The sequence below is a fragment of the Pipra filicauda genome, unplaced genomic scaffold (assembly GCF_003945595.2).
Source record: "Pipra filicauda isolate LSUMZ 115617 unplaced genomic scaffold, ASM394559v2 scaffold139_size1960392_pilon, whole genome shotgun sequence".
Lineage (NCBI taxonomy): Eukaryota > Metazoa > Chordata > Aves > Passeriformes > Pipridae > Pipra > Pipra filicauda.
In genome coordinates, this window is record NW_024103873.1 from 715,111 (window position 1) to 743,083 (window position 27,973).

The window sequence follows — 27,973 nt, forward strand, 5'->3', positions numbered from 1 at the left end:
TACAGTGGGCTGCCACTCTCCCTTGTCCAAAGTCCCTCCTCAGCTCTCTTGGACACCCTTGAGGTTCTGGAAGGTGCTACAAGGTCTCCCTGGAGTCTTTTCTTGTACATAAGTGAACTTGACCTCTCTTGTCAGAGACCACCCCACTGCAGGGAGGGTGATGGGGATGACCCAGCCCTGCCCTTGCAGTCCCTGGGAGCGAGGGCTGGGGACGAGGAAAGGGCAACTCCAATGCTCCCCCCAAACCCTGTCCCCTCCCCGTGCCTCCGCTCTGACATTTGCCCAAGCTCCCACCACGCACATTCTTCTGCAGCAGGAACAGAACCACCTCCTCTCCACTGAGAGAAGAGGGAGTCTCGGCTGGATTTTAACCCTGGCTGTGGTGGAAGGGGATCCCCTTTTCCCTCACAGCTCCCCAGGCAGGAGGGACCCCATGAGAACAGGGGTCCCTTAGGAAAATCCAGACTCTAAAGTGCTCACGTGCAGATGTTGATCCCAGACGCAGCAAATATGGGGGGGCTGGGGGAGATCTCACCTCTCTCTGCACCTTGGGACCTCCCTGCTCCGCTCCAGCTTCCCACTGACTCCCTCCAAACACCCCAGGGCTCCCAGGAGTTCCACCCCCCACGGTGGCTGTGCACAGGGCTGGAGGAGGCGTGAGAGGCTCTTGCACCCACAGCCAGGTATGGCCCTCCACCTCTCCAGCACAGGGATGGATCTGCCCTGCTCCCCCCAGCAGCAGAGCAGGGAGCCCTGAGGCAGGGGCTGAGGGCCCACAGCTCCCCTGCTCCAACCCTGCAGCAGGTACAGCACCACCCAGCTCTCATCTCCAGGTTATCTGATCAGAGGCAAGCAAACACCCTCTGAATGGAGCAGGCTGTGAGGAGAAACCAGTGTCTTCTGAGCAGAAAGAACCTCCTTGCGGTTGTGAGCTCCTTGCACACTCACCCTGGTGAGAAAATACTCCAGTTCTCTGGCAAATAACATAGATTTTTAATGTAAGAAAACAGACTGAGCACACAGACACCTGCCAGCCTGGAGTAGCCGATGTTTTCAGTGACACTGCTTGATGTAGGGAACAAATACAATTCTCAGGGACTCAGTGCTGGATCCTGGGATAGTGTCACTCCGATCAGATCCAAGAGGGGATGGGAGAGCTGTGGGACAAGAAGCAGGGCAGAGCCCAGGGTGAGGTGCTGCTGGCTCAGAGGGGAAGGTACAGCTCCCTGGTACTTGGAGGGGTCACTGATGTATTGCAGGGTAAAGTAGCATTGTAGCATCTCAGGGACACACCCTCTCTGCCCCCCAAGACACCTTAGGCTGGAAAGCGGTTTTCCACAAAATTCTTTGTGTTCCAGTTCCATGGTTGCAGCTCCAGGGGCTGAGCCAGTTGCTGCCCAGGCAGAGCTGTGCCCTGCCCCTCTCACGGGGCTGAGTCCATCCCCCTGTGTGCCCACTCCTTGGTTTTACACCATTGCACGTGCAGAGGACAAAGCTACGGCTGCGTGTGGCTGCAATTTTACACCATTTGCTTTTAGAAGGTTGATCAAATTCCTCAAACCCACTGCCCTAGCACAGCCACAGCAGCCTGTCAGCCTAATTCCAGTAAGGATTTCAAAAACCACAAACACCCCTTGGTTTTGACCATGACCGTAGGTTTAGTATGCCAGAAGTTACTGTTGAGATGTGTTATTTCCAAAATACTATTGCAAGATCTTAGTCATAAGAAGCTTGGACAGACGATAAAAACCAGCACAGCACAGCCCCTCCTTTCCAGTTCCTCCTTGCCAGGTATGCCATGCACCTCCCACCCATGGGCATAAGGGTTCCCTTCAGATCCAAGAGGACCCCAAGAAAATACCCGCCCCGGGCTGTGCTGGATGCAAGTGAATACTCAGGCTCTAATTTCTTTAACCTTCTCCTTCTCCTGTACTTGCCCAATGCCCCCAGTCCTGGTGGGACCTCGGGGGGCCCGCGGGGCCCCGGCTGCCCCCCTCAGAGGCGCTTGCTCTGGCTGCAGATGGTGCACAGGAGGCTGGTGTTGGCCAGGGTGAAGGGTTTGCCCACCAGCGGTGTCTCGCACTCCAGGCAGGCAAAGTGCTTCTTGTGCCAGGCCAGCCCCTCTGCCTGCTGGTAGTCCTCCGAGAAGATGATCTATGGCACAGACAGAGAGACACACCACTGCTTATTGCCACCTTCTCGCCAAGCTGGAGTGTGCCAGGAGCAGGGACAGCCAGCCCGACACCTCCGGGCAAGCCTGTCAACGCGGGGGCCAGGTTTTGGGAATGGGTACATAAAAGAACCATAGAATGGTTTGGGTTGGCAGGGACCTGTAAAGGTCACCTCGTTCCAACTCCCTGCCATGGGCATGGGACACCTTCCAGTAGACCAGGCTGCTCAGAAGCCCTGGCTGAGCCTGTGCCAGGATCCCAGCACTGGCAGAGGTAGAGAGAGACTGCTTGGTCCCTGTCCTGGCACTGGTTGGATCAGAGGGTCTCTGGGTGGTCCCTGCTCTGGCACAGGGGGGTCAGGGCTCTGGCACAGGGGGATCAGGGCTCCGGCACAGGGGGATCAGGGCTCTGGCACAGGAGGATCAGGGCTCTGGCACAGGGGGTCAGGGCTGTGGCACAGGGGGATCAGGGCTCTGGCACAGGGGGATCAGGGCTGTGGCACAGGGGATCAGGGCTGTGGCACATGGGGGTCAGGGTTGTGGCACAGGGGGTCAGGGCTGTGGCACAGGGGGTCAGGGTTGTGGCACAGGGGGTCAGGGCTGTGGCACAGGGGGTCAGGGTTGTGGCACAGGGGGTCAGGGCTGTGGCACAGGGGGTCAGGGCTCGGGTACCTCGTCGCAGCCGGCGCAGCGGGGCCGCAGGCTCTCGCAGTAGTGGCGCCCGCACCAGGCGGCCCCGCCCTTCCAGAAGTAGATGAGGTCGACGAGGGGCTCGGAGCAGCGGCAGCACACGAAGCAGGCCGGGTGCCACTGGCGGGAGTAGCCGGCCCGGTCCGCGTAGACCACGGGGCAGTCCCCGGGCACCGCCTGCTTGCAGGTCTCGCAGCGCTGCGGAGAGAGGCCGGCAGTGAGCGGGGGCAGCGGGACCCTCGTCCCGGGGCTCAAAGCCCTGCGGGATTGCAGCCACGAGGAAGCACCTTTGGCTCCAGGGCACAGGGGGAAGACAGGGTGCCGAGCAGCTTATTTTGGAGGTCTTGGGAGGGATCTTCCCTTCCCAGATGTGCTCTCTGCATCGCTCTGAACCACACAGCTGGTCAGAAGCCCCGGTAGCAAAACAGAACAAACTCATCTCCAAGCGTGTCCTCAACGCTTCCCACTTCTACACGGCCTGGAGGACCTGCTGTGCTGCTGCTCCACATCCCACAGCACTGAGCAGGACAGTGCCAATCAAAAGCAGACAACACAGGGCATCATAGGGCACCCATGGCCAGCAGGGCCAACATCCCCAGGACTATCAGTCCACATCCTGGGCAAACACCTGGACCAGTGCTACCTATGGACAGTGTCAAGCTGTAATACATGTTAAAAGTAATTATAAATATATTTGTCTAGACTACTGCTCACTTTCTTCCAGCCATATCCTCGGGCAGGTAAGAACAGCACTACCCACCACCAGCCAAGTGACTGGCCTTTGGGACCCCCCCCAGGCTAAAACCTTCACTGGAATCCCAAGGTCCTGCAAGACAGAGTTAAGAATTCCTACAGTGCAGCACTGCAGCACATCAAAGATGTAATTTTACAAAGAGATAAGGAACTTTGGTCTTTTCTCACTGTTTTCTATCTGTACCTAACTCAGATGTCACTCCACAAGTTTCAGAACAGCGTTTTCCATTTCTAACAGGCCAAAGAGCCAGAATTAGCCATGGCTAATCTCAGGATTAACAGCATCCGTGCACATTACACACAAGACCAACCACTGGCTGTTTATGTGTGCCCACAGAGTGATCCTGTGATTAGTGCAGAGCCAGCACTAAAGCTCCACTCAGAGGCTGACAGGATGCTGTCCCAGTTCCCATTGAAGCTGGATAGTCCAGGTCAGGGGAAGAGCTTCCGAGTCTGGCCTTCGTCACTCCGGACAAGAAACGCTCTTCAGTAGCAGCTGGAATCTCTTCAGCAGAGCCATGGCTGGACTTCTACCAGCAATCCCTGCAGCAGCCTGGCCAAGGCAGCAGGAGCTGCCTGTGTGTCACACGTGTGGTTACTCTGCTGTGCCCGACCAGAGCGTTGGCACAGTGCTGTCCCTGCTCCAGGTGGCACAGGGTCTGGGACTGGGAATGTCCCTGTGCTCAGGCGACAACTTCACTTATAAACTCCCTGACTTAAGTCAACAGCTTCTAATAGGTGGGTGAAATCATAGGACCATAGAATGGTTTGGGTTGGAAGGGACCTTAAAGATCACCTAGTTCTGACCCCCTACCATGGACAGGGACACCTTCTGCTAGACCATGTTGCTCCAGAGAAGACGAAGAGACACGAAAATAAGATTTTTCAATAGAAGGTAAACGAACAGTCCCTGAGCTGCAGGAGGACATCAGGGATGGGGCAGAGACAGGGGAGGGGACAGATTTCCACCACCATCACCAGCCCCCTTCCACCTGCTCACACGTGAGAGCTTGAGACACCGACCTTTGCATCTACAGCATTTCCTGACTCTCATCCCTCCTGTTATACACAGCAGGAGGCCACAGGATTATCTACACCCCCTTTTCTCCGTTTGGTCACTGATACTTCCAGCATCCCACGTTTTGCCATCACCTCCTCCCTCATCCAGCTGGATTGTCAGTAACCACCCGCTGCCCTTGGAGCGGTTCCACCGCGCTGATGGGCATCTCCTGTTTTCCCAGGAAATCCATTCTGAGAAGAAGAGGCAGCACAAGAGCACAGACAGAATGTTTCCTGGCTTGGCTGTTCTGCTGAAAGGGGATATGTCTGCTGACAATGCTCCTTCCACCACGGAGGGCTCCAAGACTCCAAGCACTCCAAGCCCAGCATCAATGAAGGGGGAGACGGCACAGAAACTGTGGGATTTCTGCTCTGGAGGAACAGGAACAGCATTGAGTGACTAGCAGAGAGCAGCACTCCTGGCACACCAGCAGCGTGGGTGGATGGGCACTGAGGAATTCTGCACCCACCATACGGGACTGAGGCCTTTTCCCTACACCCCCGACACCTCCCCGAGGCACCAAGTTTGGGTGACTTGGGGCCCCAGAACCCAACCCTGCAGCTGCCTCTGCTCTGTCAGCCCCGAGAAGCCACAGACCCACCATCCCAGCTCTGCTTATCTTGCAGGATCTAAAGTGAGAACAAACACAGCAGTTTCCAACCCTGAGCTCAAGTTTATTGCCAACAAGAACTGTCAAAAAAACAACTTATTTTGCTGTTTCTTTCTATGGAAATTATTCACAGGGAAAAATTCTTCACAGGGCTTTTTCCAAGCATCATATAACCTCCATCCCCTGCCATTTACACACTACATAAAAGGGGCTCTTCCAATTTGAGATGGGATTGGTGCTCATTTTACATCTCCATTGTGCAGGGAGAGGAGTGAAGACTTTATTAGCTGAATTACCAGAGGTGTTGGCCAAAAAAGTGTCCTGTTCTTCTAAGCTTTTCTCAGCTTGCTCTCTTCAGCAGCTCCTGTCCTGCAGTGCCAGCTCCCAGGGAAGGAGCTCCCAGACAGCACCAGCCTTCCCCAGAGCACTCCCTGCACTGCTGGCCTCAGGCTTTTGGGAACAGCTGATAATTTGGACCCCTTGCTTCAGGATTCCATTTGATTCCAGCCCAGTGACCTGTAACACCAGAGAAGTCCCCACTTCTGAGGGGGTTAAGGATAATCTTGTGCTTGGTAGAGAACACTCAGCTTGTGGGACAGACTTACAGCAGTGATGGCCCCTCCCTGCAGCCCAAAAGCGTTCAGGAGCTGCCTGAGCTCAGCTGCCTTCACAGAGATTGACACTGGGCCTGCCATGGCTCTGCCATGCACTGGGCTGCACGCTGTGGCCATCCCACTGGATCTGCCACTGTTTTGGAAGCTGTTCCATTTTTCAGCCGGTGCCTTGAAAAAAATGATGCTTCAAATCAAGGAGAATAACATCACAGTTATGTATTTATTTATTTGAAAGGACGAACTCGCAGTTTCAGTAAACCTTTATCACTATGACGACTTATTGAAATGCTTAAGGGAAACCTTCCTTTTTAGGCTATTTTTTTAGCTTACAATTCTTTGTCCAATTCGGTGTTTTGTTGCAAGAGTGAAAACTTTTACTGAGCCACTGGACTCAGTCAGATGCACATTAACAGGCCATGGCAGAGGGGAGACATTACCCAATATGGACCGAAAATGAAAACTGCTCTTAACATGTCAACCTCAGTGCAGGAATGGCAGGAAAAAATCTCCTCTTAAAAACACTTGGACACCATTTGTTTTTTCAGCTTTAAATCCTCTGCTGCAAGTCACTCTCACAAAGGCCAGGACAAGATATTTCCACACACCATATTTTATGATAAGCATCTGTTCAGCAGCCACAGAGGCCACTCCAGACAGTGCTGGGGGAACATAAATCTAAAAGGGTGTTGGAGAATCTCAATCATTTCCCTGTGGAAATGTATTTGTATTCCCAGGGACACAGGGTGGCTGTTTAAATTTCCCCAGAGCAATAATTACAGCCCTGGGAGCACCGTCTCCATGTTCACAGCTCTGTGGTAACTGCAGTGAGCCATCACCTCCTGTCACCTCTGGTCTTTCCACTCACTCTGGGCTGGAAGCCCACCTGGAAACACTAACTCACAGAGAAACAGCTTCTGATTGCAAGTACCTTACTGGCTCACATCACAGAACCATAGAAGCATTAAGATTGGAAAAGACCTCCAAGCTCATCAGTTTAATCCTCAACTGAATACCACCACACCCACTAAACCGTATCATCCAGGGACGCTCAACCTTTCAGAGCTGCCAAGATTCCAAAGTTGAAATCACCAGCTCCTACAGCAAGAATCCCCTCACCTTGGCCTTTGCTGTGGAGGGAGGGAAATGAGGAAGAGGAGAAACCCCCTTTCACCACTGTCAGACAGACCCTTGTGCTCAGCAGGGCTTGCTGGAGCAGAGGGTCTCTCCAGGGTGCTTCCCAGAGCTGTACCAAGGCACAGCACGACGTGGCTGAGCACCTGCAGCAGGGGTGGAGAAGCCTACGGGAGCAGGATGGTGACAAGGAACAGACCACCCTGGCTGGTGCCATCTTTTCCCCATCCAGCTGAGACTGACTGTATTCCCGAAGGCTCCCCAAGCCCAGAGCAGCACCATTCCCCCATCCCATCCCATCCCATCCCATCCCATCCCATCCCATCCCATCCCATCCCATCCCATCCCAGCACTCACGTAGTGCCCGGCCACGTTCTCCAGGGTCCCGTTGGTGGACTCGGGGGGTTTGCTGGAGTCGATGCTCTTATCCTGGGGCTTCCCTTCGTCCTTCCCGCCGCCGCCCTGGCCGGGCAGTGCCACCTCCCCCACGCCCAGCGCCTCGGCCTTGTACTTCTTCACAAACTCCTCCATCAGGCGGTGCTCGCCCTCGGCGAGGCCGCGGCACTGCGCCGGGTCCTGGTCGTACAGCGGGAGCTGCCTGGCCAGCCGCTGCCGCCGCTGCAGCGCCCCGTCCGTGCCCGCCACCGGCTGCAGCTCCCTCGGGATCAGCTCCATGTACTGCATGGCCTGGACAGGGAGAGACCAGTTACTGCATGGCCTGGATGGGCAGAGACCAGTTACTGCATGGCCTGGATGGGGACAGACCAGTTACTGCATGGCCTGGATGGGGACAGACCCAGTTACTGCATGGTCTGGGACAGGGACAGACCCAGTTACTGCATGGCCTGGATGGGGACAGACCCAGTTACTCTGAGCTGTCTGTGGCAGGGAAGCAGGAGCTTGGCGTGGGACGCTCCGCTCATCTTATGGAGCGGTGGCAGAAAACTTGACCCTTCCCCTCCCTCCTCCCTTTGAGGTGTTTTAACCCACAGTTTGGAAATAAAAGGCTGAACTGGCTCAGATACCAGTGGCAGGCAGGCTGTACTTAATCACTTCACCCTCAAAAACAGGTTGCCTGTTTTTGGAGAGGTTTTGTTTTGTTTCAAACAAAACCCAGCCTGCCCAGGAAAGCAAAGCAGCACGGACAGACCTGCTTTGCTGGCTCACACCCAGATCCCAGCACACACTCCCTTGCTGGCACTACCAGGATACTTTTCTGTGAAATTTGACAACAAGGTTGCTGAAAAGTCTAAAAGCCCATAAACATCAAAATCCAAGACCAGTTTCCTTCTGCCTTGTGCTAGGACAGCGAGAGCTGCAGGGAGTGGGTAAGGGGCTGTACCTGGACCATCCCAGAGCCCCCAGGGCTGCACAGAGCACAGTTTACAGTAAAATATCCCCTTTTATCAATTAAAAATTTTATCTTAATACAGGAAAAAGTAGTTAAATAGCAGTTGGGTCTGGAACATCAACAGGCACCAACTCCACCCCACTACTGATTTCCCAGCAGAGGGAAGGTATTTGGTCTCCAGTGCCCTGTGATATGGAAAGGAAATGCCAAGACAATATCCAAAATAAATCTCCAATTCAACTGCCATTACCTTAAAGTCAGAGTAAGCCCATCTCTGTCCCAGGCTGGGTTAGTGCTTGTGGGATGTGGGGGCTGCACAGTTAACTCCTCTGGCTGGGGATAAGGGAAGGGAGTTTCCCACTCCGGCATTTTTCCTATTGTAGTGTGAAGAGTGACAGGGCGGCCAGTTGGCTCCCTGCCATTCCCTGTCAGACCAGCATCCAGCTGCATTAGATTTGCTTCTTACTGGGTCAGCACTTGGGAACTCAATTTAAAAAGAATTAGCAGAGAGATTTAACTGTTTGTGGCACATGGGCTGGTTCGGGCCAGGCTTTTAAATACAGAAATGCTTGCACAGCACCGAACAACTCATCACCTTGGGAAAAACTTCCAAGTCCCTTCCACCTGGGCTACTCTGAGCCAGAGAACAGTGCTGCCAGGCAGAATTCCTGAGAGGAAACTAGCAACAGATAATGATTTAATGGAAGCAGGGCTTCTTCCCTGCATCTTGGGGTGTAAGTTAAAATCACTGTAAGTTAAAATCACTGTACACTGGGATATTAGACATCATGACTCAGTACACTGTGTCCCTGTGCAACGGCAGGGCTGATGTCCAGTTTCCTGGGAAGGCTGGTGCCCTGTGGAAGAAGGGGCTGCTCAGGTACAGCAGGTTGGAGAACTGCAGGATGCTGGGGGAGTGATCTGGTGCACTAATGGCTTTCACAGACGTGAGGAATCCTAATAGGAACGGCAGGAGAAAGGGACAAGAACTCCCTGACAGCTCCTCCCAGGCTCACACAGGCACTGCCGGCGGTATCCGACAACTGCAAAGGGAAAACCAAACCTGCTGCTGTGTGACCAGGGACACCAGGACAGCACGTGCTGTCCTGCACTGCCTCACCACAGCACCAGCTCCAGCAGAGCAATGACGTGGTGGGATGTGAACGGGAAAGATTCTCAACCCACTACCAACGTGCCAAGACTAATGAGCACTCACACAGAGGAGAACAGCGTGGGCACCTGGAGCCTCCTGTTCCAGTGCAGCCTCTCCATTCCCAACACAAAGTGTCTGTGCTGAGAGCAAGAAAAGCAAAACCTTGAGCCTTCCTTAAAGCCTGCTCAGGGACAGGTTTCAATATCTGCCCCAACATGTGATGGGATGTCACTTCCTGATCAAGGGAATGCTTGAAGATATAATTGCAGATGTCATCAAATGTGTCCAGAGAAAAGATGAGGGAAAAAAAAAATCCAACCTGACACCAAACATTGACATGAAGGATAATAAAAAGTTGCTATGTCTGCTGCTACCACATATTGTTACAGTCAATGCTTCACTATGTTCCTGAGTGCAGGTAATTTTAAGGAAGAGCATTTTAGGATTTCACTGTTCACTACTGATTTTGGAGCTATTTTATGACCTGTTCTTCTCCCTCTCCCCAGGGACCCTGAGTATCCACTTCATGACTTCTCCAGGCACTGCTTAATGAGAACATGCTCTGAACTTCCTCCTATTATCAACCAACCACTTCAGCCCAGCGAGGTTAAAAGCCATCCCAAGTCTGCAGCCTGCCTTCAGAAGGAAACCACTGGAGCGAGGCAGTTATGCACTAACAGCTTTTTGGCCCAAATCCCCTTTAAACTATCCCGAGAGTGGCTGACATCCAGCTCTTCTCCTCAAAATTTGTCAAGTTGATCTTCAAGCCAAAATTTATCAACGTTGTCTCCAAGCTCCTGAACGTTGTTTATTTGAACCAAGATATATTCCAGCACATCCAGGCACGATAAAGACATCAAAAGCTTTCATAAAGTTTTTGACCCCCCACCTTCAGGGAGGTGGGTCAGGGTTGGGGCTTGTTTTTGGACACAGTCCTTGGCACAGGACCATGCTCCCCATCTGCCCTTTTTACCCTGAGTTCTTTCTATAAAACCTAAACAGAAATATTTTGTACCCTTGGAGCTGTCCCTTGCCAGCACCACAGGGATGGAGCTGGATGCTGCAGGAAGAGGAGAGCTGGGATCTCCAGGGCCCCCCTGTGTCCCCAGACTCCCCAGTGCCCCTGGGCTCCCATGGGGCTGCATTCAGGGTCATCCCAAACACTCCCAAGGGAGAGAGTGCAGGGCCATGAAAGATGAAATCAGCCCAGAAGCCACAGAGTTTGGGCACCCCTCAGGGCAAGGAGCCGGCCCTGCTCGAGGCACTGGCAGCACTGCTCTGCAGCCGCCACGGATCCCAGGTTCCCCAGAAATCCCAGGCTGGGGGAAGAGCACCATCATTGTTCTGCCCATCCCTCACCAGCCCCCTGATTCCCCCTGGGACCTGTGGAAGGCTAACACTGGTCACACAAACATTCCTGCTGGGCCAGCTCCCCCCAGAGCACAGGGAGGGCAGAGGTGGCTGCGGGCACACGATGGAGCAGGGGGGCACCAGGGTCACGGCCCCTCGTTAAGCCCAGTGCTGCTTCAATTAGCCCCCTGTGCATCCCCAGTACAGAGCTCACACCCCCCAGTCAGCCTGTCCTACGGGCTGAGGGCTGCTGGGTTTTAGGGAGAGTTAACCAGTCTGTCCCTGGGGATTGCAGCTGCACTTCCACATTTGTATCCCCAGTTCTTCTTCAAAAAAATCTGGTTGCAGTTTCAGCAGCTTTAAGCTATTTGTGTCATCCGAGGAGCAGAAGCTCTTCCCTGCCCACCCCTGACAGTGGAATACAGAATGGTTTTATACCACAGCACAGTGAAAAGCCAGTTAAATGCTTTCCTTCAAGAAATGCTCTGCTGGCTCACACTTCCACACGCTGAAAACCACTTCCATCCCTTCTCACACAGCCTGTCCGGAAGGAAACTGGGCAGGGGAGGGAGGTGGAGCAGGGCTGGGGGCTTGGTTTCAGATCCAGGCCTTGGCACAGGACCACACTCTTTTTATCCTGAGTTCTCTTTACAAAATATTTTTTATTTGGGCCAGATTATGTTTAACTGTAAGGAAAAAAAATCCTAGCTCCAGAGCTGGATCTGGGAGGGGTTCCTCTGGCAGCAGAGGTGGGCAGAGCTCCTGCCCATGCAAGCAGGATACTCTCAGCACAGAGCTCAGCTCTGCTCCAGGCTCACATGCCCTGGCAGGAGAAGCCTTCCTGCTCCTGTTCCCGGAGGCAGGAAGCTCCACAAGTCTGCTGGAACAGGGCTGGGCTGCTGCTGCTCTTCAAAGGGAGTGTGAGGAGCCCTGGGAATGGAGGCTCTGAGCCCACTGTCCCAGGGGAGGACATCCTCCAGCAGCGAAAGGATGCTCCCTGTGAGCAGGAGATGGGGGGCCCGGGGGCACAACCACCCAGCTGCCCACCCAGTTCCACGCTGCCCACCACCAGGAGAAGTCAAACCCCTTCCTGCTCCTCTGCTTGCCCAGCCCAGACACCCCAGGAAGGCCCGGAGGAATTGCTCCCACATCCTGCCTGGAGCTGGCAGATGCTGACGTGGGCTGTGCAGGGCTGTAGGACAGCAGGGAGGGGATCTCTCCTCAGCAATGCTTTTATTAGATATGAGCTTTACCAACAGACTGAGCTTTCTACTTGTAAACTCCATTAAAACTTCTAGAAATGTAAACCAACCTATAAACCCCAAAGGCATTCCATCCCCCTCTCCTACCTACTCTGCTTATTCATATGGTTTTCCAAAACACAGAGTGCTCTGTTCACCTCTGCTCTCTGAGGCAAACCAGGATTTACTGTTTTTCCCCAATAACTTTATTCCAGAGCTGAGTTCTGTTCCCGACTCAGCGACCCACCCAACAGGCCGTGGATGAAACGAAGCCTTACCAGCTTCTGGGCGAGCCCCGGGGGAGCCCACTCGTAGGTGATGGTGTCGAAGGTGGGGTCCTTGCCCGAGATGTTGGGGTTGGTGACGATCATGCGGTTCCTCTTGTAGACGCGGACGCCGTCGCCGCCCTTGAGCCGCGCGGTCAGCGAGGAGTACCTGGAGTCGGCCAGCAGGCGCCCGACCTTGCGGTCATCGTCCAGCTCCGAGCTCAGGCCGTGCTCCTCCTGGCTGCACTTGCACGACTTGCAGATCTTCCTGTGGGCCACAAGAGACATCACCCTCTGGGTGTGAGCTGGGCTGTGGGAGGCGGGGGGGTCACGGAGCGTCAGCCTCTTCCAGGGGTTAAACCCAACCCAGGGTCACACTGCAGGACAGAAGGCTCAGTACAATTCATGGAACGGGTTGGGTTGGAAAGGACATGAAAGCTCATCCAGTGCCACCCCCTGCCATGGGCAGGGACACCTTCCACTAGCCCAGGTTGCTCCAAGCCCCGTCCAACCTGGCCTTGGACACTTGCAGGGATGGAGCAGCCACAGCTGCTCTGGGCAACCTGTGCCAGGGCCTCACCACCCTCACAGGGAAGAATTCCTTCCCATATCCCATCCAACTCTGCCCTCTGTCATTGTGAAACCATTCCCCCTTGTCCTGTCACTACAAAAACTCCCACCTGTGGGGAGCTGCTGCTTCCCCTGAACTTCAAAAACCCCTTCAAGCATCACTAAATTGGAGATCAGTCTCCTCAGACTCCAACCGCCCAGCTTCACCTCTTATGAAGCTTTACATGGCATTAAAAAAGTGACTGCTAGAAGGAACTGATACTTAATTGACTATAATTTGAACTGTAATAGCTATAAATCACACAGACAAATGTCTGTCTGCTGGCCAGCATTGGCATCAAACACTAATAACAAAAGGGACAAAGTAACTCTGACACAATCCCAAGGATTTCAGCAGGATCCTGGAGCAAGAATGAGTCAAACCAGCCTCTAATGGAGTCAACTAACAAAAAAAAAGTAGTTCTTCCACCAAGTGAGTGTTTTAAAGTTTGGATTCCACCCAGTTGAGGTATCAAAACAGGGAGCTGACAGTGTCCAAGGCATTCCAGCTGCAGCCAGCACAGCTGGGCCACAGGCTCCCTGTGCTGCTGCTACAGACATACACAGCCCCTGGAGCTCTGCAGGCACACAGAAAGGAGCCCAGTGTTGCAAGGCAGCTCAGGGGGCACTAATTCTCTTTTAATTAGTGACATATGTAGGGCTGCCTTCCATTTGAAAGCCCCTTTGTTGTCCCGTTAGGGCAGGGAGCAGCCTCCCATCCCTGCCCCGAGCAGGGCACACTGGCCTGGGCAGCTCCCACCAGCTACTGCCACCAGTGGCTATTCACTTCAATTAGTGCTCTTAAAAGGAAATATTGAAGATGAAATCTCAAATGAGACGTTCTGGCACTAAGCACAGCATTTCAGCTGGGAGGAGGCAGGATGGGACCAGACACAGCACCAAGACTGAGCCCGTGGCTCTTGGTCACACCCCAGCTCTGAGCCCATGGACAAGGGTGACAGCCAGGCACTGAGCACAGCTCCTCCTGACCACGTGGGATTGTCATTTGGGTCTGCACTTCCCTGCCTCCACAGCCAGCAGGACTGTGTTTGTTTTCAGTATTCCCAAACAAGCTGAGAGGGCAGCGTGTGGCAGGCAGGGGGCTGTGCTCTGGCACACACACACTGCAGGGCACTGGGGGGCTGGCCAAGCACAGCAGGCTGCAGAGTGATAGCAAAAGTGGGACAAACCCACTGCATGGAGCCTCAGCTCGCTTTAAGCACTTGTAGGTGAGATTTGAACCCAAAGAATAAAAGAGCAGGAGCAGTGAGGAGGGGGATGGAGAGCAGGGGCACGAGCATCCCCTCAGCTCAGCATCTCTACTTTGCTCTCAGAGTCACCAGAGGCTGAATACCAACAGGACCCAAGGACGTGGCCAGGCAGGGCCCCTCCAGGACAGGACATTACCTCCAGGAGTGTGGCTCGAAGCCCATGCAGGTCCCTCGGCAGCGCAGGCAGGGCACAGCTCTCCCCATCTGCGGCTGGCTCCCCGACATCTGCAAAAGAGCAGGACACCCTGTTGGAGAGGCTTTATCCTCAGGGGTTATCCCAGACAGAGCACTGAGAGTGTGCTTTGTCCTTCAGACATTGACTTCTTCAACCATTCCTTATGCCCCAGGAAGCCTCAAACCTCCCAGATGCCAACTGACCATGTCCATGCAGCCCCACTACATGTTCATTTGGGGATGCTTGGGATGAGGGTGTTCACCTCAAAGTGAGGGAAAATGGAACAGCATGGAGGGGATGGCACATCAAAGCCAGTGAACATGGCCACACTGGGCAGCCACCTTCACCTTGTCCACTGAGACCTCAGGTCTCATTTAAAGGCGATTTTGATTCAGTTTGTACAGGTCATGTATTGCTCATGGATCTGTGCAATTCAGATCACACAGGAGACATGGAGGTGTGTTACCACAACCTGGTGCTAAACTTGTTTTACTGCAGCTGGGACCTCCTTGGTCTTTCTCCAAGGGTATTTTGGGCATGTGGCACATTTCCATGCTTCTGGCACTGGGCTTTATGGGTGACTTCCACAGTGAACAGGAAACAGTGGAAAGGCTCTGGGAAGGTGAGGGGGGGACATGAGGGATGCAGGGATGCAGTTGTGCTGCACTTTGTGCTGCTCACTGAACACAGAAAAAAGTCACTCATATCCATGGGCACTCACTGCTGCAGAGACATCCAAACAACCTCCCAACAGGAGAGACAAGAGCAAAAATCCACACCAGGAGCCAATACCATTGGCAAATAAACCTATTTCAGTGTCTGTCCCATGAATTTATCAAACACAGCTCTCTGAACATGAAGAACGCAGGAGGGAATGGCAGGAGACAAAAACAAAGTGCTGCAGGAGGCACCAGGGCGAGGTGACACCACGAGACGCTGGATTTATCTCAGCCTGGATGTTTATACAGGAACTGTCAGGCTCTTGCTTGAAAGACACGTTTGTTCCCTGTAAAAATGAGCTGAAGGAAAACAAGGACTGTCCCAGGCCCAGCAGGAGCAATGGCAGCACCACGGTCACCCCAGCTCAGCAGATCCAAGTCTGTGCAGTCAGAGATCAAACCACAGGGCTTAACCCACCATCCACCGCTGCAAAAAACACCACCTTCAGTCCCCAGGCATTGCCAGGGGGAGGTTTCTGACCTGCCATGCAGGTTTCTGACCACTCTGGACCTCACAGTCTGCATTTCCCATGAGGGTTCATGACACGCACAGGGCTTGCACCTCTCAGCCCCTTTTTGGGCCCTGCTCCCATTTATTGAGCTTTTATGGAAGATCTTTAATCTCCCTTGTTCTAGGCACTGACTATTCAAGACCTGTACACACCCTGAGAGCTTGTCTAAATACCAGAACATCCTGATTGGGGAGGGACCCACGAGGATCATCAATGTCCAACTCCCTGGTCCTGGGACAGGCTCAAGGGCTCACACTCCAGCAAAGCACAGGCAAGGCTGCACAGGTTTCCAGTGCTGGGGAAGGCTGGTGCCTGCCCACGGAATCTGAGCCTATTCTATGTGTGTCTCTGAGCTGTGACAGTCTTTCATTACAAGATCATACACTATTTCAGTCACTACCAGTTACGCTGGCAGAGGCTGCTCTTGCCAAAACCTATTTTCAAAGGGAGGGATCAACAGCAGTAAAAGAACAGGTGAAAGAACAGATGCTGCTCTCCAGTCCTGTGGGGCCCTTGTGCTGCCCCAGCTCTGTCCAGCTCCAGGTTCTGCAGCTCTGCTCGGGTGTGAAGCCAGTGAAGATGCTTTCAGCCCTCCTTCCTTCTGCATCCACCTGCCCCACTTCCAGCACCAGCTCCCAGGGTCCTCAAAGCTCCTGCGTGGATCTGGGGCACCCCACGGTCTTCTCTGACATTCAAACTCATTCTGCAGCCTTCAGGAGGATGAGGTTATTTGATGGCACTCAGGAAAGACATTTCATTTATTTGGAAACAAGTAAAATTTGCTAACAAGGACAAAGGTTCTATAAACAGATGTTCTAGAAATGACCAGAGGTTTGTTTGCCAGTTTTAAGGTAGATGACAGGCCTTTACATGCCTTTTTTTTTTTGCCCAGAACTAATAAGTCTCTACACAAGGCTGCTCATCCTGGAAAAACACAAAGAGGTACAAAATGGCCCATTTCAGCTCCCTTTGCCCTAGGACTGCTAGTTCACTTCTGCCTCATCTTTCACCTGTAATTTTCACTCAGTTTTCCACCTGCAGTTTGTCCCAAGATTTTGAAGCCAGTGAAAAGACCTCTCACCCCAGGAGTTAATAAAAATAAATCTTAAAAATGACCTTAACATGCCCAAACACTCCACTCTGTCTCTAATATCCAGAAAGAGAGGACATTTTTGGTTCTTCAGCAATGTGCCAGCTCTCCAGGAGGGATAAAGGCATCTAAGATTTCCATGTAACATTCACAATCCTGCCAGTTCTGGAGCCATGTGCCAGGTACCCACTGACTGATGGGTTTAACTGACTCTGATCTTAGTGACTCAGACAGAAGCTGAGTATCAGCAAGGCACTGTGAGTGGTGGTTTATCTAAAATACAAACATCTGGATTAAATAAACTCACTGGGAAAAGGTTCATTACACACAAGGGGAAAAGCCCAGGGAAAAGCACAGTCAGTAGCAAGAAGCAGCATGTAAGCCCTCCTAAAACAACCTGACACTGGAGTCCAAGGAAGTGTCACTGCAAGAACTCACAGCCCTTTGGGGTGGCACCAGCCAGTGACCCCCACACGGAGACAAACCCCGTGTGCCACTTCCTTGCTTCAGTGAGAACAAGTCCCTTTCTTGGTAATTTATTCTACTTGTTCAAACATGATTCCTGTTCCCTGCCCAAGTTCAATCAAGGTTAACTGCTCCTCACTCCAAATGCTGCCAGCAGTGGCTTGGGCACTGCTGTCCCTTGCCAAGGGCAGGGTGAGTGTCCTGCAGCCCACAGTGGGCAGAGCTGGAGTCCCACGGGTGCTCCCCCACAGCACCGTGGGTGAACAGCCAGCTCAGGTGGATGGACGTGTCTGACCAGTGCTCCCGGGGGCCTCTGGGCTCTAAACAAAAGCTGGGGATCCATTTCTCCAAGACAAACCCAAGGAAGTCTGAGCCATTACTTTTGGGCACATACACTTTCAGGCACGTGCAGGAGACTTGGTCCCCAGCCCTCCCACCTCTGCCCTGCTCTAGCCAGGATGAGACCACACCTTTGAGACCAGGAGCTCCAGTGCACAACCAGAGAACTTGTGGCTGCTCCACCCCTGGAAGTGTCCAAGGCCAGGTTGGACAGGGCTTGGAGCAACCTGGGCTAGTGGAAGGTGTCCCTGCCCATGGCAGGGGGTGGGGACTAGATAATCTTTAAGGTCCCTTCCAACCCAAACCATTCTAGGATTTCATGATTTTGTGACCACCTCAGGAACTCCTGCTTGCAGTGTCAGCAGCAGGAGGCTCCTCACCATGTGAGTCTGGAGCTACAGGAAAACACATGGGGGAAACACTCTGCAAACTGGGAGGTTCCTCAAGCCAACACGTGGCTCCTGAGATGGCTCAGGTCTCTCTGCCCTTGGAGGGGCAGGTCTGCAGCAGTAGGGGAAGGTGCTGAGATGGCAGCTCATCCCCACTGCTGCTTAGGTGACCCCATGGAGCTTCAGGGACATCCCTGTGGCACAGACAGGTCTTGCCAGGGCACCAGGAGCAGCCTGGGTGCACTTGCCCACCAGCTGCAGCACTGCCATGCCCTGCAAGCTCAGATCCCTCTGGGCAGTGTCTCCTCAAGGGTCCTGAAAGCCCAGCCAGGTCTCTGAAGGAGAAAGCGATTCCTCACCCCCTTGGAAGCAGAGGGAGACTCGAGCCACTCTCATTCCCACCCCTGTGCAGGGCCCAAACGGAGCAGGCGCCACTGCCCGCTCAGCAGCACGTCCTGCCCAGACACGGAGCTTCTGCTCACTGCTCTGCTCCAGCTCCTCACATAGGCATGAAAGGAGATTTCTTTTTAAAAAAATATGCAATACACTGCAAAAAACCCCAAACCCAGTAAGATAATGTGAAACAAATGCTCCAACTATCTCAGGCTCCACCTATGCCCAAGCCCATCTGGGAACTGCAGCTGAACTTTGGCATCACCTTAAGATAAAGAGTTTGAAGACATTTGTAATGCTTAAAAAAATAAAAAGATAAAACCAGGCCCGTGTCAACAAACTGCTTAAAGAAAAGAAAATCCTGCTCACCAGGACTAGATATACACTCCTTGCAACATTTCTGTTTTGGCTTTCCATGCCTTAGAGCATTCTTGCTGTTAGAGGAGGGAAAGCAAGACAGGGCAGAGGAAATTCTTGGGTAGTGAAATGATAGGAAACAGAGGCCATTCTACCCACAAAAACATCTCTGAACAGGCTCAGGAACACGCTGGTAATACCATGGTTTGCTGTTCCACTGGCCAAAGGCAGGGTCATCCATTCACTGAACAGCTGGAAAATAGAGAGCCCATAATGACAAGTGACAAGGAAAGAACCCAAACATGGCTCCACCTTGGTTCAGAGCTTGAGGACTCCTCTGGAAAGGAACACTGAGCTTCCCAGGAAAGTCAAGTGAGATGGACCCCTGGCTAGGAGCCATAAGCAGGTCAGGGTTCAGCCCTGACACCTCTCTGGTCAGCAGCAGCACTGGCCACTGTGGAGGGGACCCAGAGGGTCACCAGCCCAACTGGCAGGTTAATCTGGACTTTCATTCTCAGAGGAACTCAGGCCTGAAATAAGGTTCAGAGTTTTGGCAGGTTTGGCCAACACAGCCATTAATCAAGACCATCAAAGGCTCGTTACACTTCCAAGACAGTTACACCCCCTCTCCTGGACAAGCTGGTCCCACAGACACTGATGGGACACGAGGCTGGACTCAGCTGCTCTGACTCCTGTGCTCAGTGCCAGGGGAGAGCATGAGTGTCAGGGAGATCCATGAGCAGGGTGAAGGGTATCCATCCCACAGCAGTGTCATCCCTCCCTGCTGGGGAGGTCACTCACAGCTCTCCAGTCACAAAAGGGCTTTGGGGACACACTGCCACGGCCACAGCTCCGGGAGGGACGAGCAAAGGGGGGCCCTCCTGCTTCCAGAGGCCTCTGGATCCCAAAAGCACTTATTGCACAACTCCCTATTTGGAGACTGAAAACGGTGCTGGAGACACGTAACTACCTCAAGTATGTTTTCTCCTCCTTTTTAGGGAGGGAAGAGGAAAAGCTGGTTTCCAAAAAGTTACTCCAAGTTCACAACAGCCCTTCATAGCCGAGCTCCTCGTTTCACCTCTCCTTGCAGTCAGAGCACTTCCCAGTACCCACAGCAAGCTCAGTCCAAACCCTTCCCTGCAGCCTCTGGAAGACCCTCCTGCAGCCTCAGCATTGGATACCCTGCCCCTAAATAACAGCCATGGCAGAAGAGAGCTCAGGGACCACGTGAACCTTTGGGTGGGTTCCTCCAGCCGCTAAGAATTTTGGAGATTAACAACTAACTCTGAAACAGACCCTTGAACAATGGAAAAGGGAAAAGTCTCACAATATTCACATGGGTGGGACCAGTCTCCTCAGCACAATTGCTGAGGAGTTTTGGGATATGGATGGATAGCACTTAATTTGTTGTCATTAGTTGACTATAATAGAGCTAAGCTTGCATAATAATAGGAAGCCAGCTCAAATTTCCTTGAGGATTTCCAATAACTGGAGGGTGTAAGGGTTTACATCCAACACAAGAGGTTTCTATCCCAACAAGGGGAGTGCTGCAAACTCTGGGGAAGCACAGCACCGTCGGATAAAGTGAAGCTGGACTTACATGGGCTGCAGGGAAAATCAGCCAAACCCAACAACACAGTGTTAATGCATCCAAGTTAAACCAGGAACGACGCCAGATGCTGCACATACAAAAAGCCTGTTGGTTGCATTTTCCTTCCTATTGTGGGTCCAGACAGGCAGATTTGCTGTCATGCCTTATTGCACACAGCCACGTGTGGCACCCAAGTGTCCCTTCCCAGTCCCACAGAGCCGCCTCTCCTCCGGACAGGGCAGAGACAGGCAGCCTGTTCACCCAACCCAGGGACCTCTGAACTCTCCTCACAAAGGACCAGCTTGGCCTCCAGCACCTTAATTCCTGGTTTGGATGGGCAATCTGCCTCACTCAGCATTCTCCTAGATAGCTTTCCCATCTGGGAAAGCCTCTCAATAAATTCCTTGGGGAGGAGGGTCACCTGCTTCTCACTGAACCTGCCTCTCAAACCGTTGGGGGAAATTACCCTCAAAGACACCACGGGAGAGCTGAAAAGTTCCAACAAGCTCCACTGTAGACCTGTTCCTCAGGATCCAGTGCTGAGCATGGCCTGGGGTGAGTGCTGCTCCAGCTCCGAGTGCTGGCAGAGATCACTTGAGCTGAGCTCACTGCAGGTACCAGTGTTGGAGCAACACTGCCCAGGCTCCTGCTGGGGATGCCAAGTGATGCCACCCACTTCACTTGTCCTAAATGAGCATTAGGACAAAAACTGAGATACTGAAGGAATCCAACAAACCAGCCCCGGGTGGGATGAAATCCCCATGTCCCTGCTGGAGAACAAGGAGCTCAGCCTGAGTCCCCTCAGGGTTTGTTTGGCTCATCCTCTCTTCTGGAACAGATCCTCCCTGAGTCTCCTGTGCCAGAGCCCCGTCTGGTTCCACTGCTCCTCAGGGATGGTGTTGCTGCTTCTGCTTATCAGGCAGAGGCGAGGTCTGATGGCATGGGGCTGACACGTGCCAGCCCTGCAGACATCCCTCCCTCCAGACATTCCCAGCCTGGGACTCTGCATGCAAACCTACAGCACTTGGACCAACTGAAGTATAAAAATATCAGCTCTTGAGGATTTTTCTTTCCACTTCACCCCGACACACCAGAGCAGAAGTGGCACAGCAGAACTGCCACTCCTGGAACACCTGACCTTGGCCAACAGTCTTACATACTGACTATTACTGAGGATTCATTTTTTCCCCTCCTGCTGATGACCAACGAACTGAATGATCTGGGCTGAACGGGACCTTTAAGATCAACACATTCCTTGACTACACCTGATGCCCAGTGAGGTCCAGCCTCAGGTGTGCTCAGGACTAACATCCAGTCCTGGTACAGAACAGTCCAAAACATCCCCTGGACCTGCTGCAGGAGAGCTCAGCTCAGTGGAACATGCAGGTCTGTGCTGGCCAAGCTATGCTGAATTTCAGGAGGGACTCCATGAGTGCATCTGCAAGTGGAATAAATCTGTGCAAGGGCAAACAACTGCCCCTAAAAGTGCATTAACCAATACACACGCTCACTACTGCCCTTCTGAGAACAGCACAGGGCTGGTTTGATCTATTTTATTCTCATTTTTATAGACAGAAAACATCTATTGTAATCATGACCTGAAAGCAATTTGTTTCCCTGCCAGATTCTGAGCAAGCAGTTATTCCAATTACCACACTCACAGGGAAAAAAAATCCCTTACAAAAGGCTGTCTTTCATCTCAAATTCTCTCCATGGGATTTATTTAAGGCACCAGTGAATGGGCTGGTATCATCTGGAATACCAGAAGCACTTATTAAACTTTGCAGAGTAAGAAGTTTGTTGCCTTATATTTTAGCAACAAAAAGACCAGGAAAAGGCACCAATACTGGAAGAAACTATTTCAATGGAGCTGCCAAATCCCAGCCTACGGGATGACAGAGCTCCAACAACCAGGGCCTCTGCAAATACCTCGCTCTTCCAAGAGCACATAGCTGGCAACATTCCTTTCTTCACTAACAATGTGTGAATTAATGATAAGAGAAGGGCAAATGCTGAAAAATCAGATGAACAGATTTTTCCACAAGCCAGACAGTGCTTCGGATATTTGGGCTTAATTATAAACCCAAACCAAGCCATGAGGACATACCTGGAACAGGAAGAACCCACCCAAATTTAACTAAACAGCAGCTGTGCTGAGTTCCAGAGCACTCAGGTAAGTCTTAAAGTGTGACCTCCAGTTACCTGCCCAGAGCCAGCTGTGTCCTTCCCACCTCCTGCAGCAGGAGAAGGTGATGGATTGTCACTGGGAATGGGGGGCTCAGTCACTGCCATGATGCACTGCTGGAGCTGCTTCCATCAGATTTCCATAGAACAGCTGATTTAGTCCTAAATATCTCTCAGCAGTAGAAGGATCTTTACAGTCAAGGAAACAGGAGAAAGCTGAAGGTGGGCACAAGGGCCTGGGCCTCCCATCCCTCTCCTTCACCCCATCCTGCATTGCAGCCTTACCATGTCAGCTCCAAGGAGACCATGGAATGTGGCCACCTATCCCAAACCCCTCCAAAGTCCCCACATGCCCATTCAGCTGTGCAAAATGCCAAAAACTGGCTGGGGCATGAGGTAGTTCAGAGGAAAGGCACAGTGAGCTAACAGCCCTGGCAGCTACTGCAGAGCTTTCCCACCAAGCCCTGGGTCTGCAGGGCTGGTCCTGATCCAGGACAGGTGCTGCTCACTGACTCCATCCTGGTGCTCTGGATTAGGACACAGGCTGACAGGAGCCCAGGCAGTCCTCCTGCTGCAGCTGGCACCTGTGGATGCTCTGTGCTTGTCCAAACTGACTGGGCAGCATGTGAGATAGGAAAACAGGGGATAGAATTATTTTTTACCTGGAGCTTCATAATCTTGACACAAGTTTCCCTGTTAGAAGGGAAATAAAGTAAGATGGTTTTGAGCAACAGGTTTCCAGGTCTTCAGAAAGAGCAAATAAACAAGTCCAAGTGAATCTTGTGGCTGGTGATGCCCTAAACCCCAAGGCAGAAGCTGAGGGGCTGTGCCACCCCAAATACTGACAAGACACAGGTATCCAGCCACCAGGTTTTTGGGTGAACTTGCTTTCCTGTGTTCCTCTGACATAACCAAGTGATGGAGTCAAAGCATTGGGAGTAGATGAGATGGTAAAAGCAAACAACTGCCTAGAAACCTTCCCCTTTCTCTGAGCCCCATCTCTAAATAAAATAGTAGCTCCAAGCTGGGACATCTGAGTACTGCCTTTCCTGAATGGCTGAGATACAATATTTCCTTTTTAAAAAAAGAGAAAAACCTCAGCCTACACAAATACTCCAGACACTGCCTCCCTGCAGCACCAGCGGGATTTTGTAACTTGTAAATTGTATTTTATGGGACTTGATTTAGCTCTGAGTCCAAGTCCCAAAATAAGCTCCTTAACCCCTGTGCTGCTTTATGATTTCATGTCTATAAATACTTGCTCAGAGCAGGTTTCTGCATTAAGATCAACATCTGCTTCCCTGTGACAGCTGCTTCCTCCCCTGGGCTCCAACACAAGGATGCTGTTCTGGGAGCAGGAGTTTCAGTCCCATGAGGTCAAACCAGCTTTCAAAGCTGGCACAGCCATCTCCCTGGGCCACCAGCCATGCACGTGTGACCTGTCCCCAACACCGGGACCCTCATCCATCATGAGGGGGCTTTGCAGAGAAGGTACCAACTCCCCATGGGAACTGAGCTCCTGCTGGCAGGGACCACAGCCAGAAGGGATGAGCACGAAAGGGCTGCAAGGGACAAACAACTCCCAGTGGTGTAATTGTTAAAAGTTATGAGGTCCAAGTCCCCAGAGCCGAGATGAAGCTGTTTGTACAGCTCTGACAGCGTTTACACAACTGAGCAGCAGCACGTTCAAAGGACTCGGTGCTGGCTCTGCAGCCCCTCTGGGCAGGCACAGCTCCTGCCACCCTCACCACTGCCTGCCCAACTGCTCACGGTGCTTTGGGACACAACAGACTCCGCAGATGCGTCCCACAGGAAATCTCTGGGCAGAGCACCCCATTATTTGGGAGCTGAGTGTCCTTCCCCACAGAGCTGGGCACCTGCCAGGCCCTGGAGAACAGCTCGGGGCTCAGCCAGGCACCTGCACACCCTGAGCGAGGGAGGGACCTGGTTAATGAAAGCATGAACAAAAAAGCTGCCTCCAATGTGTTCCTCAAGTTTTTAAAAGCTCTAAAATTTTGGATTTTATCAAGGGCAAGCTCCCAGTCCCTACCAGCATTCCCATCCACGTCTGCAGATACATGCAGAGGGGTTTTCAATCATCCAGGTGCTCTGCTGATGGAGAGGGAGCTCCTGCCTCTCCCCAAGGCCCCCAGAGCATACCTGGAGCCCATTTATCCCTGCAACAACGCTTCTCTCCTGTCCTACGGGCTGCTTCGGATGTTTGCAAGTCCTGTGCTAAAGAACTGAAGAAAGAAAAAGTTAAAGAATCAAAATTTGTATTAACTGAGCAAACTTTACCTTGGCTTTGATGGGTGCTTTTAGCTCAGTGGGTTATTTTGTTCTCCTGACAAGAAGGGACAGAGTTTAGTGGGAACAGTACCCAAGCCCAGTGCCCGCCTGGCCAGCTGGCCCCGCTGCAGCGCCCGCGCCGTGCCAGCCATCGCACCAGCTCTGCTCCGAGCTTTAACTCTCCATTTACAACTTCATCCAAACAACCCCTGTGCCAAACGGAACGCTGTCCCACTCATGCTGCTTTAATTTCCTCAGAAAGAATCCCACAATGCGCTAGGCAAGACATCAACAATAATTAAACCCAACAGTGATTGAAAATCAAATTTTCGGGGCCTCGCAACAAGCCCTAATGAGTTCCAGACTTGCCTTCCCCGACTTGCTCAGACTGGCTGTGTGACACTGCCAAGCCAAATTAAAATCTGACAGTACTCCACGCCGTGCCCAGAAAAAATGCCCGTCTCAGGATTCAGGAAATTAAACAGCCGTCTGCTGCGGAGACGCCCGTTTGTCTTTGCACATGGATTATTCACACACTGATCCAGAGCCTGCATTATTCTTTTCCCTTGTTTTCGTTATGTCACTTCATATCCCTTTTGAAGTGCAAACTAGCTGGGGTTTCTTTTTTTATAGTGCTGTATTCAGGTGAGAGGAGACAGGCAGCTGGGCAGCAGAGCCCCGCAGACCAGGGCACCACCCCCTCGCCCCCGCGGGGGTTACACTCGGCACAGCCCAGAGGGGGCCCCGAGAGGGTGTCCCAGCAGAACTACACCTTCCACTGCAGGCACTTTGTGCTTTTCCCTCATGGATTTAAGTGGAATAAAGATGGCATCTTGTCCTTTGCCCTACCACCAAGGGGAGCTGAGGATCCAGCCACATGTTTGGGGAAGGCTTGATGGTTTCTGCATCCACGGGCCTTTTGGGGTGCATTGTGAGACTTCACTGCTCCACTCCCTGCAGACAGTGCCCCAAAAGCTCCTGGGAGATGGGTCCAGTGCAGAAATAGCTTTGCCAGGGTGTGTTTCTGCTCCACAGCATGGATTTGCTCAGCACTCCTTGCTGCCCACCTCCAGCCCTGTTCCTGGGCTCTCTCCCACAAGGACACCCAGCCTGGAGCTGTGGCAGGGGCTCAGCCCTGCTCAGCCTTCCCTGCTCCAGACAAGGCAGGAATTGAGCTGCTGTAGCAGACCCAGCCTGCCCACAGCCCGCACACAGCCCCATGGAAAAGGGTCAGTTCTCACTCCCATGGGATCCACTCCATCTCACACTTCCTGAGTGCTCCAGCTGGTACCCAGAGGTGCCCCCACGGGAGCTGTGGCAGACAGGACCCTGTGGATGTGCCCAAGGGTTATCAGCAGCAGGGACCTGCTGGCAGGGGACACATTGCTCTGAGTCTCTGGGCATGACACACCAGGAGCCCTTCCCTGCAGGACCCACCAAACCCTGGCCACCCCCTGCAGGGTCAGGGTCACCCTGCAGTGCCACACTGGGGGTGCCTGCCCGTGCCAGCAAGCACTGACAGTGCCACGGCAGGCAGCCAACAGGGTCAGCAGGGACAGCGAAGGTGGCAGTGCTGGAAAGAGGAGCAAGGGAGGGAGGGAAGGAGGAACCCCAAAGCCCTCAGTCTCACCTCAAAGCATCATGTATGTCAGGCAGGACACAGGGAGAGCAGGAGCACGACACAGCCCCAGTCACCCAGACCAGGCACAGACAGCAACTCCTGCTGCCAAACACTAACCTTTGCCCGGGGCACCCTGCGAGGAGCAGCCAGTCCTCAGTAAAACCCGGCAAACAGTTTTCCTTGGGATCCAGCAGTGGCTCAGTTCAAACCTAACCTAACAAGGAGCTACACCTCGACAACAGAGGCTGACCTTCCCATCCTGACAGGCAGGGAGGGACCTCCAAGGTCAGCACCGGGGCGACAAACTTCCTGGCAAAGGGCAGCATCCCCCCTGGTGAAGGTTCTGGAGGTGCTCCTGTGCCCTGGGAGACCCATGGATGCTGGTCCCAGGGCACAGCACTCGGCACTGCCCGCTCGAGGCCATCTGGCACCAAGAGATGGAATCTCAGCAAGCTGGCAAGGGGCGCTGAACTCATCCCCGAACCACGCGGTGACAAAGGTGCAGAGAGGAAGGTCGTGAAAGCAGCTGCTCCCTGACAACCCATTCCACACGCTTTTATCTGGCAACTAGAATCCCTTCCATCCAGCTCAGTGCCACGCCAGGAGGGCCTGTCGGCTATTCTGTCCCCATCCAAGGACACTGTGGCACAGCTGGGATTTCCTGGAACGAACACTTTCCAGACGGTCTGGAAGGGCACAAGCATGTCCCCCAGTACCCCAGCTCAGTGCAGCTGTGCCTTACACCAGTTAATTCAGACAACAAACAGTCGCTTTTCCAGCAAAAGCTTTGGTGGAGTAACTTTTTGTACCGAAAAAAGCCCAAACCCAGGAGCAGTGCTGGGCACTGCGGGTGGGCAGTCCCGGAGCAGGGCTGGAACTCATGGGTGGATGTGCCTATGGAGGGGCAGGGAGGAGGGAAGGACTTCAGGGATGGGGTCTGTTCCCTCCCGGCCCAGAGTGGGGGGGTTCTGTCCTGTCTCAGCCCCGAGCTGGGAGGGTTTGTTCTCCTGCCGGCACAGCGCTGGGAAGAACACGGGAGATGAGGAATAGGGAGAAAAAATAAAACCCCGGAGTTTCTCAGCCATGCCGGTGCCCGGTGGGCGCTCGCCCCTCCCGCGTCCCCCCGGACGCGGCTCCCGCTCGGTGCGGCCTCGCCGGCGTCCCCCGGGAAGGGGAGGCACAGCCCGGTCCCCCCTTCGGACCCACCCGGGGCTCTGCTGGGGAAGGGGGGCACAGCCCGGTGCCCATTCCCCGGAGTGGTTCCCGGGGCAGGGGGCACAGCCCGGTGCCCCGACTCGGGATCAGTTCCCGGTCCGTTCCCGCACAGACCCGGGCTGTATTCCCGGTCCATTCCCGGTCCGTTCCCGCACAGACCCGGGCTGTATTGCCGGTCCGTTCCCGCACAGACCCGGGCTGTATTGCCGGTCCGTATTGCCGGTCCGTTCCCGCACAGACCCGGGCTGTATTGCCGGTCCGTTCCCGCACAGACCCGGGCTGTATTCCCGGGCTGTATTCCCGGTCCGTTCCCGCACGGTCCCACCTCTTTCCCGCTCTCCTCTCCGGCTCCCCCGCCGCTCGCG

The 27,973-nt window shown here is 53.4% G+C and overlaps 1 protein-coding gene across 2 annotated transcripts; it reads right to left on the reverse strand.

Annotated features, from left to right (window-relative positions):
- Window positions 1–972: 972 nt before the first annotated feature.
- LMCD1 (LIM and cysteine rich domains 1) lies at window positions 973–27,941 on the reverse strand. Of its 2 annotated transcripts, none has more exons than XM_027746439.2 (6): window positions 27,934–27,941; window positions 14,406–14,494; window positions 12,402–12,657; window positions 7,386–7,715; window positions 2,843–3,058; window positions 973–2,154 (listed from the first exon to the last, which is right to left on the reverse strand). In XM_027746439.2, the coding sequence occupies exons 2-6, from the start codon at window positions 14,492–14,494 to the stop codon at window positions 1,996–1,998; spliced, it is 1,050 nt and encodes a 349-aa protein (XP_027602240.2). In that variant the 5' UTR covers window positions 27,934–27,941; the 3' UTR covers window positions 973–1,995. The 2 variants fall into 2 exon arrangements, with proteins under 2 accessions (XP_027602240.2, XP_039234414.1); XM_039378480.1 differs by lacking the exon at window positions 27,934–27,941 and adding an exon at window positions 27,768–27,888.
- Window positions 27,942–27,973: the final 32 nt, after the last annotated feature.

Coding starts and splice junctions, on each gene's coding strand:
- LMCD1 (XM_027746439.2), bottom strand. CDS start 14,494: ATGTCGGGGAGCCAGCCGCAGATGGGGAGAGCTGTGCCCTGCCTGCGC. Junction 12,658..14,405: donor TTCGAGCCACACTCCTGGAG/GTAATGTCCTGT, acceptor TGTGGCCCACAG/GAAGATCTGCAAGTCGTGCA. Junction 3,059..7,385: donor AGAACGTGGCCGGGCACTAC/GTGAGTGCTGGG, acceptor CTCTCTCCGCAG/CGCTGCGAGACCTGCAAGCA.